Genomic DNA, 10,541 nt, shown 5'->3' on the forward strand with positions numbered 1-10,541 from the left:
CCCCCCCCGTCGGCTTCCCTTGGTACTGCAGCTTGTTCTGGAATTGCAGGACGGGTTTCAAAACCTTCAAGAGAGGATACTGTAACTACAAAACTGATTGACATCACCGTGATTTTTGGTATGTAGGTAAATAGGTAAGATTTACGAAAGCACTAAACATGTCATGGAGGTATGAGTCGCCGAACTCTAGTTATACATTTTATTTCATTTTAATGACTCATCGTTGTTTTGATCCCACAAACCAACTGAATGCTGTGTTTGTTTCTTTGTTTGAAGCATTCTTCATTCATGAGATGCTCAAATTGGCCTGAATGCTACTTTTCATTGAGGTCATGCGGGAAGAGGTCAGGGTCAGGCAGAATATATAACAAAGGTACAGTTTACATAATTTAAAGTCTTATTTTAGACATGCATGGTACAAAATACACAATCATATGATAGTGAGAGCTGACATATGGTCTGTGTCCTTTTATTTCATAGATTTTGATGTCATCGACCACAAGGTAGTTCACATGATGGTTTTCAGAAACTTCTAGCATTATTTACAGATAGTGATAATCATCATCAAATTATCATTTAGCAAATAACAAAACACAATATATACATGTACAGCTTTGCTTCCTGATTCCAGTTTTGTCTGAATTGCATTGGTTACAAGTATTGACATCCAGACTTGAGTTCAGGTTTATATATACATAACAAAACATCATAGCATTTCCACATAAAGGTATGACTAAACAACTTCAAAGAACACTACTATCATTGTTATTGGTGCAAGCAGCAGCCACATGTCGAGATATGTAACTTTATGTAACTATTTTGCTATATCTTCTTCACTATGTCACAGCACAAAATAGAATTCAGTGATGTTGATTGTACATAGTTTGTTTAAATTGTCTTGATTTCAACCAGTTTGTAAAAGTTGCAGCACAATTCCCAGGTGTGCTAGCCAGCCCCTGCTTCTTTACAATTTGTGTACGTGTATCAAAAGTGTATCATCATGGATCCACAGTAAGGCCACACAGACTTAGATCTATGGATGACATCCTTTGAAGACCCCCAAACTAGTGCGCGCAGGCGAATAAAATAAAAATCCGGCCAAAAATAAAAATGCTACTAAACCACAGGAATACATGACAAAGCTGGTATTGTGAATTTGTGGCAGAACATAGCAACATACACGAAATGCTGGCTTTTTGCGGAATTTATGAATCGACACGTATGTACTGAGATCTTAAGTCGTGGAGCTTTGGTAGCCTGGATTCCATCCTCCAGAGTTACCACCGGCTCTGTATATAGTCACTATATAGCAAGCTACCATGAACTACCCAAGCCTAGAGCCAGGCCAGAGCCTCGGATAATGTTTGTTTTTTTATAACAGGCAAAAATCAATGCGCGGCGGATGTCATCCATAAAATTAAGACGGTGTGGCCTAGGTGGAGTAAAAGATAATCCAGGAGTACTGGTTCCTTACTACCATTCTATCAAGAATCTTTGATGACAGCACTAGTGCACAGTTGAAATATATCGACGGTTGCTACTATAGTATGGGAGAAGTGTCCTGAAGGATATTCTCAACTGTTCTCTCATGTCTGCTTGGTAGTGAAGGGACGTAATGAGTAGAAAGCCAACTGATTCTAGGTGGGATGGAGGAATGGTCTCTTTCCTTCATGATATTGACTGAAGTCATCAATATAAAGTAACTCACACCAGTGGAAATTATAGAAAATTTCCTAAAATATCTGGATTCTGTGATTTTCCCTATCACTGACCACAACATTCCCCCTGGACGTGAGAGCTACCCCCTCTAGTCCTTTCACCTCTCCATCCCCACTCCCCCAGGACCCAAAGGCACAGAGAAAGCTGCCATCCTGCCTGAAAAGTTGTAATCGATTGTTTCCGCTGTCTCCCACAATGATGTGGCCTTCCTGGTCCACAGCAACCCCACGTGGGTACTTAAACTGACCATTTCCACTCCCCTCACTCCCAAACTTTAACAAAAACCGCCCGTACTTATCAAATACCTGTATTCTGTGGTTGCTGCTGTCACTGACGATGACTCTGTTGTCCCTGGCCACAGCTATGTAGTGTGGGTTTTCAAACTGACCGTTACCATTGCCAAGTCGACCAAATTTTCGCACAAATGCACCGTCCAGTCGGAACACCTGTACCCTGTGGTTATCCTTGTCACAGACGTAGATAAAGCCCATTCTGTCCGTGGCGACCCCCCAGGGGTAACTCAGCTGTCCGTCACGGCTGCCTTCCTGCCCAAACTGGCGAATGAAGCGCCCGTTACTGTCGAAGATCTGCACACGATGGTTGTACCTGTCTGCTGTCACAATCCAGCCCTGCAAGAATAAAGGTTGGAGTGTTACTTGAGACAGGAAACAGGTGCAGTCAAACTTGAATCCCCATGGGACAGAGGAAAATTGGTCTTCTCAGAGTAGAAAATTGGTGACTATTAAACAAAAAGAATAGTGACCAGACAGAGAAGAAGACAACAGCAGCAAAAATTTTACAATAGTTGTCACATTGGTCTTACATGTAAGTGACGCAGTCAGTGCCATTTTTTATTACTCAAAAATTGTCATGCTAAAGAATTTTTTTTCGTTTTATTATATATTATATATATATAACTTGAAATTGAAATCAATGGCAAACTGTTTCATCGAGGTTTCTTGCTTAGTTATCATTAAAAAAAATGTTTTCTGCCACATGCATGGCACATGCTTGAAAATGACAGTCATGACGATTATATTATTGATTGTGTTATTTTTTGTTTTTTTTTATTTTTATTATACGATTATATTACTGATTGTGTTATTTTCAAGCATGTGCCCATGCAGAGATTGGGCCATGTGTGGTCCCAAATATAGTGCCAGTCAGTGGACTCACGGTCACACTGGATAAGTGCTTGGCTTAGGCATGTCCCTTTATGCTTACAGGAAAAAATCAGGACCACAAAATGGCAGTTACCAAATGGCAGGTTTCTAGAGGTTATAGCTTTGGCAAGTTTGGCTGTATCATGTTTCTTTACTTAGGAGTAAGTGTCTCCTAATATCTGTGGCAGGTGGAACATCAACAGATACCAATTATGCAAATGACCTAATTTGCATAATCAATGTGAAAATTCTGTGACTCCTTATTGGTGAATGATGGGAATTATATACCTTGTGACATGTGTAAGTTACTATGCATATAATATGTTAATGTAGAGATCATTTGTATAATTAATGAGGACATGTTGAAATGACGTATGACAAAGAAGAGAAATTTTACACGAAAAATATCGTCATTTAAATTTAGAAAACCATAAATTAAACTAGATTATGCTAATTACAACCTTATTTCGGAATCCATAGTCAAAGAGACAAATAAAAAAACAGTTACAAAAACTCATATACTTCATGGAGGTATGAAGGCTCCAAATTCTTGTTCATGGAGGTGAAAATGTATTGGATGGACGGATATATCTTCAGATACAAGTATAGTCAAGTGGACATGTGTCATATGATTCTTCTTGTCTTTCTCCTGTGGCATTTGGTCAAATAGGTTCCACCCCTAAAACTAATATTGGACAAATTTAACTCAAAAATGTCTCCTGCAGTTTCTGATGGTGTGACAACCGCACGACCTGCATGACTGGAGTGATAGAGGTTGTGCATCTTGTAAGATTATTTTACACACCATACACATGTACAAAGTGATCAGGCAGACTAAAGCTTCAAAGAAATACCAGGCGACAAAACGAAGGATGTTGCTTTTAGTATTATCTAGGCCAGAAAGCAATCTTCTACTGAAAAGGTAATCATGTGATTCAACACACACAAAAAACTTAAAACAGCTGAAAACAATCTTGTAAGATTATTTTACACACCATACACAAAGTGATCATGACAAGCAGAATAAAACTTCAAAGAAATACCAGGCAACAAAACGAAGGATATTGCTTAGTATTATCTAGGCCATAAAGCAATCTTCTACTGAAATATAATTACTGATTGAACACAAAAAAAACTTAAAACAGCTGAAAACAATCTTGTAAGATTATTTTACACACCATACACAAAGTGATCAAGCAGACTAAAACTTCAAAGAAATACCAGGCAACGAAACGAAGGATATTGCTCTAAGTATTATCTAGGCCAGAAAGCAATCTTCTACTGAAATATAATTACTGATTGAACACGAAAAAAAAAACTTAAAACAACTGAAGACAAATGCTATGCATTATGCTACCCAAACAACATATTTTACAAATCACCACATAAAATGGCCCCATATGTCAGAAGTTCTAAAAAGAATTATGGAAGAAATGGATGAGCATGCATTGGCCGAACAGTTAATGTCTATCCTCGTATTGGTTGTCAATGAACTTCTAACGGTAATAGACTGTCAGGATTGATCTATTCTGATGCTTGCCAGAGTCAGTAGGCAAGACTGGGCTGGACATTACGGTGCTAGAGGTACAGTATGATAATCGTGTGCAAAATTTGGACAGACATTTATAAAAAGATAAATAGATAGATAAAAAACTTGTATCTTAAAAGATATCCTTCTAACACATATGCAGATATTCTCCTTGGAATCATCTCTGGAAGAGACAGTGGCTAGACTAGAATGTGCAATACACAGTAACTGTCAACGATACATATAGAATACAACACGGGGTATTCCGTATCGGACTGCGGGTCGGATCCCCTGACGGACGGAGGGCGATCTGACTCACGGGAGGGCCGGGACCGAGGCTGATGCGGAATACACCGTGTTGTATTTCATTTATATCATACCCACCCAAGAAAACACGCCTTTCAATGCAAGATGAGCCAAAAGTTGGTGCCACTAAACCCTAAAGTACAACAACATCAATTCTAATGTCTGGATTCTGTATTTGATTTTTTCGAAAGCGGTGCACATAGTTAGGGCAAAACACATTCGAATCGTTCTATGGAAGCCATGGAAGCCCGGGCCGTACCGTGAAGTACGGCCCGGTCCGGAACCCGTTATCGAACGTTATTGCGGCCTGGGTAAGACACCATACACATCAAAGAAACCTTTACAAGCATATTGCTGAATTTCTTTAATGCTGAATTTATTCAAAAGCTAGCCCACACAGAGCCCATGACTTATATCAACCTTTTAAATTACCACATTCTCTGGCCGGCAGGTTGTAACAGAGTTAACCACAACAAGGATCTAAAACTGTAGCATTTTCGGTGAAAAGATAACCGAATAGTAAACGACACATTATGACTAACACAAGAATTCCGCCGGCAGTCTGTGATCTTACGACGGTTGTATGACGTAACTGATGGAAATAGAGGCTGTACGACATCTCAAATTCTATTATTTAGACACCAAACACTTTCTTCATTTAATGTTTGACAACTTTTTTTTTTTAAACCGAATTTAACGTCATTTTTCCCCAACCGGGGGTTAGACGTGCTTGCACCAAGTACAAGTCTTTTTTTTTAACCAAGATTTTTAAGGCTGGATGCCCTTCCTAACGCCAGCGCAAACCCTAGTAGGGCTCGGGAACCCTCTAACTGAGGGGAGAAATGCAATGCCATGTTAAGTGCCTTTCCCAAGGGCACAATGTCTGGGTGCATGTCCAAACATATCTCGGCCCAACCCTGGGGATTGAACCTGGGTCTCCTTGCTTGACAGTCGGACGCTCTATCCACTACACCACACAGACGCCACTTACTTACACTAACTTAGCCGACAAAAATACAAAAAACATAGTCATACAATGTAACGAAAATGGCAAATAGTGTGCAAATAGAGCTTATTTTTATAGGAAGAAACTACTCTAGACAATTTATGATATTGATTTTTTTTTCTTAAATCTAGCTTTGCACTTTTTAAAATATTGCAAATTCTTTGATGTTCAGGTTGTACATGTAAAACTTAGTATCGATAGCGCGCAAGTAAAAATAGTCTAGACTATCCCACATGTCAACAGTGCAGAACACAGTATACATAAACTAATCAAGCGGACCAAAACTTCAATAAAATACCAAACAACAAAACGAATAATATTTCTTAGTAATCTAGGTCAGAAAGCAATTTCTACTGAAAAATGTAATTACTGATTGAACACACACAAAACGACAAAATTAATACTATACGTTAATTCCACCCAAGCTGCATATTTACATTCCACAATACAAATGACCACACCATCTCATAGCCCGCCCACCTAAGTTTTAAGTAGAAATACAACATAGAAACAAAAATGCAAATAACAGACCCCCTTTCTTATTGGCTGAGCTGCAAACTGCCCTTCTCTCATTGGTTGAACTGGTAATGGTAATTGGCAGAAAGATTGCTTTATTCTCAGGCCTGTTAGAGTCGATACACAAGCTTGAGCTGGACATCACGTCGCTATAAGTACAGGTATGGTACAATAAGCCCGTGCAAAATCTGGGGATACTAAGAAGTCTTTGTTTGTCTTTTGAGATCGAGCAATCGTTTGTAATTGTTTGATCCATTGCCTAAGAATTGGGAAACAAATTTAGCAGTAAAGAGAATTTAGTGTTGCTGTTATGGCTGTAAGCTGGGTGGTGAAGTTGTACCTAGTGTTGGCTGTACGCCTGGTAGTGCCTTGTGTAGAAGCGGGGGACTGGCAACACTGTCAGAAGGTATCAAGGGAGAGATGCAGCGTTGGTGACAGTCGAAGTGGTGGTCCAAAGTACCGCTATGATATCGGTGGGTATGGTTCCAAAGATTATGGTCCTTACAAGGGACCTTTCGACTATATCTTTTGGAGCCAAGCGTATGTGTCTTGCTACAACTGCACAGGTAACGAAAACGTGTCCGTTAGTTCTGTTCTGAATGCAACCCTGAGTCCCTTCCAACAGGACATAACAATCCTTTTGGTAGTTGATCACAACACGGGTATCATGAGTTCAGGTGATACCAGCGCTCTCTCAGATTTGCCTTGTGGTACATACTGCCGCGTATGGCTCGTAAACTGTAACATAACCACCATAGAGGCGGGGGCGTTTGCTAAGCTCTCACAGGTGCAGACCTTGGTCATCTGGCGGAGCAACCTCCAGACCCTAAAAAGCGGCACGTTTGAGGGGATGGGCGGTCTGAAGCACCTGCTGCTGTTGGGCAACAACATCACCTGTCTGGAGGTAAGATTACAACATGCACGGATCTGTGAAATACCTTTAATAATATCGAGCTTGGATTGCACTGTATGATCATGTGAAAATACCCGATTAAATTACATTGAAGGAATTATTGCTTGTATGGTTGCAAACAACCACACAAGCAACTGTTACAATCTATTTACGTTTAGTGACTTAGGTATTACGACAAGTTGCGAAAGTTAAGTTTCATACCGTGATAACACAGTACACATTCCTGGACACCTCATACCACATCTTGCCACTCACAACCCTGTCAACCAACTGAAACCCAATCATCGCTGCCCTTGCTAGGATAAGATACACCAAAACACCCCTAAACAAGCATAATAATTAATACCCACAAGATTGGCTGGCTGGCTAAGTTTAAGCACTTGTTATCAATCGTATCGGTAGCGAACAAATGGTCTAAGAACACTACGTTTTTATTACAGGCTGGTACCTTCCAAGGGTTGCCCAGACTAGGCTACCTCTATCTCGTGGAGAACCACATCCTGACGATGCCAGCCGGCGTGCTCCGTGGACTACAGTCAGAATGGCTGGACGTAAGTATGAACTCTATCTCTCACATCGCGCCTGGTGTGCTACAGGACGCCGGTCCTGTACAGCACATCTATGCCATTAAAAACAGGCTGCAGTCAGTCAGTGTCGGCATGTTTGCAGGGCTTGAACAGCTGCGACTGTTGTACCTGCAGGATAACAAAATCTCTAGCATTGCAGACGGGGCGTTTGTCTCAAACAAGCTACTGCGAACGCTAGACCTCTCTGGAAACAAGCTGACCTTTCTGTCTGGGCTGTGGTTTGTGCCTGACAAGGCTTATCCTCGTGTGAATGTGAAGGGAAATGCCATTGCTGCTGTCGTCCACGCGTCTAGATTGGCAACTTTTTTGTTGCCTAACAATCCCTTGCGCTGTACATGTGCAAACATTGGGTTGTATGAACGAATGTGGACGCTGTGGAAATCCCAATGGCATTTCCCTTTGCGTTCTATGATCTCTATACAGGCGGGGTGTCCCTCCATTTCCCTGCTAAGGACTCCTCCTGTGGCGGTTAATGCCAGTGCTCTGCCTTGCCCGGCACCATTTGTCGAAATTGTGGATGTAGAGCGAAATCAGCATCCCCAAGTATACAAGGCTTCTGGTAACGTGTACTGGGAGGACCTGCCCCACGTGTTCTGGACCTTTGCCAACGGGTCAGAATATTCAATGAACATAACACACAACACAAACACAACGGCACACGCTAGCCTGGCAATAGGAAACCTAACTGTAAGTGTGGTGACTTACATAAAGGCTGAGGGTTGGGTGAAATGTAAAGGGTCAGAAAATAAGACAGGATCCAGGAAGCATGAATCGTGTTCCAACTACATGGGGAAGTCTACATTCACCTTTTGGCTGACGACTGCTGAAAACGTGACCGTCACAAACTGCAGTTGTACCGTTGTCTCAGAAATTGGCTCCTACACTGTTAACTTCGATATGAGCTTACAGACTACATCACTGACACAACCCACAATCCACACACAACCAGCAACACACACAGAGCCAACATCCCACATACAACAGACAACATACTTACAACCAACAGCGCAAACACAACCGTTATCCACATCCAAGTCTCTATGGATGATTGTGTTGTCATCTCTATTCACAATATTGATGGTGCTCACAAGGATAGCGTGGAGGTATTCCACAGAGGGTCACCGGGTAGCCAGGCAAAATGTTCAGGAAAACCATTCAGTAGAGGGAGCGCCGGGGCCCAGAGAAGGCGTGGCACGCTTGCCTTCTGTATCAAGCGTGATCGTCCCTTATGCTGTAGCATACGGTGATACAATCGCAAACGCCGGCACCTCAGATGACCAGATAACCCCGTATGCTATAACGTACGATGTCGAAGATGACGACATCACACCGTATGCCGAGGGTCACCTTCGCGATCACGACAGTCTGTGCGAGTCAGACGATTCTGACTCTTCAGAAATTGTTCCTTACGGGGTGAGCAAGATATGTGACAAGTATGTCAGTGGCGACGGTAAGGAAACTCAAGAAAACACATCTGTCACTTACAGAAACGACAACTTGTCGTCGAGTGAGGGCCCTGTTTCCAAAATGTATGGCAAAGATGAACCTAAAGAAACCATTCTGAATGATTCGGTCAAAGTTATCATTCATCAGCCAAACCCTTCCCCTCTGCCAGCCTCTGACCATAGTGAAGCGGCCTGCTCAACGGCCTCTCCGCTACCAGAAGCCGTCGCGATTAATAACCAGGCGACCCCAAATGATCATGATACTGAAACAAATGATGTCTCCGTTGAGGATGATGCAAAAAGCGAGCAGGTCATTTCTGTTGCCACCGTTAGTAAAGATGATTAAGAGGAGACCGATTTGAAACACACTACCTCTTTGGCTGAATAATCGCTTTTCTATGTTTGGTACCGTCATCTTATCTTACGTTCGCCATGTGTGTATGTCAAGCAAAGACTAGCTGTGATTATGAAATTTAGTGGCAGTTGTTGCTTCCAAGGAAATATCATAGCAGTAGAGTGCACATGTTTATAGATGTTTGACGTTGTGAGGTATCCTAGAAGACTACCAGTGTATCCATGTACACCACTTAGTCTAACTACTAGTACTAGTAATATTCATGATACCAACCCCTTATAGGTTGCGAACATTATGTCATGTATTGCACATTGCACAAGATTTCATATTACTCATAAAATGGGGCTTTTCTTTATTCCTAAAATTAGAAAAAAAACATGTTTCTGCACTTGAGATTTTTTAAGATTACTATAAATTATAAACTTAAGGAGGGAATTATAAACTTAAGGAGAGAAACTACCACCAGTCCGTGCCTTTATGGACGATGTCACAAGTATACTCCGAACTGCTCCGTGTACGACTCGGCTGCTCCAGAGACTTGAGGAGCTAACTGAGTGGGCTGGTATGAAGTTTAAGCCGTCGAAGTCCAGAAGTTTGTCACTAAGGAAGGGGAAGATCTCCAGTAGAACCTTCTCAGTGAATGGTCAAACCATTCCAACTCTACAAGAAGAACCGGTGAAGAGTCTGGGGCGTCTCTACACAAGTAGTTTGAAAGACACCACAAGGGGACCTGAAATTATCCGTCAAGCTACAAGTGGTCTTAAATGCATTGATGAATGTGATCTTCCTGGAAGACTCAAAGTGTGGTGCGCACAGTTTGTGCTGTTTCCAAGACTAAAATGGCCCCTTAAGATGTACAACATATCCATGTCAACTGTGGATCAGATCGACAGGAAAGCCAATTCCTACTTTCGGCGGTGGTTAGGTGTACCAAGATGTCTGTCAACAGTGGCATTGTTTGGCGACAACATGTTAAGCCTTCCGCTTTCATCTATTGCAGAGG

The 10,541-nt window shown here is 41.7% G+C and overlaps 2 protein-coding genes across 2 annotated transcripts in view; one reads left to right on the top strand and one right to left on the bottom strand.

The window, feature by feature from the left end:
• Positions 1-1,350: 1,350 nt before the first annotated feature.
• Positions 1,351-10,541, bottom strand: part of LOC109470838 (RING finger protein nhl-1-like) — a 23,973-nt gene continuing 14,782 nt past the window's right edge. Inside the window, exon 4 of the mRNA XM_019769926.1 lies at positions 1,351-2,348. Coding sequence (XP_019625485.1) covers positions 1,734-2,348 — 615 coding nt within the window. The 3' untranslated portion in view covers positions 1,351-1,733. The remainder of the gene's footprint in view (positions 2,349-10,541) is intronic.
• Positions 6,549-9,590, top strand: LOC109470837. Its single transcript, XM_019769925.1, has 2 exons — positions 6,549-7,142; positions 7,592-9,590. The coding sequence occupies exons 1-2, from the start codon at positions 6,549-6,551 to the stop codon at positions 9,527-9,529; spliced, it is 2,532 nt and encodes an 843-aa protein (XP_019625484.1). The 3' UTR covers positions 9,530-9,590.

Source organism: Branchiostoma belcheri, unplaced genomic scaffold (assembly GCF_001625305.1).
Source record: "Branchiostoma belcheri isolate BF01 breed outbred unplaced genomic scaffold, Haploidv18h27 scaffold235, whole genome shotgun sequence".
NCBI classification, from domain to species: domain Eukaryota; kingdom Metazoa; phylum Chordata; class Leptocardii; order Amphioxiformes; family Branchiostomatidae; genus Branchiostoma; species Branchiostoma belcheri.

What these genes read in the sequence shown, in the direction of transcription:
- LOC109470837 (XM_019769925.1), top strand. Translation starts at nt 6,549, where the DNA reads ATGGCTGTAAGCTGGGTGGTGAAGTTGTACCTAGTGTTGGCTGTACGC. An exon ending in ACAACATCACCTGTCTGGAG is followed by an intron (nt 7,143 to 7,591) that starts GTAAGATTACAA and finishes TTTTTATTACAG; the next exon opens with GCTGGTACCTTCCAAGGGTT.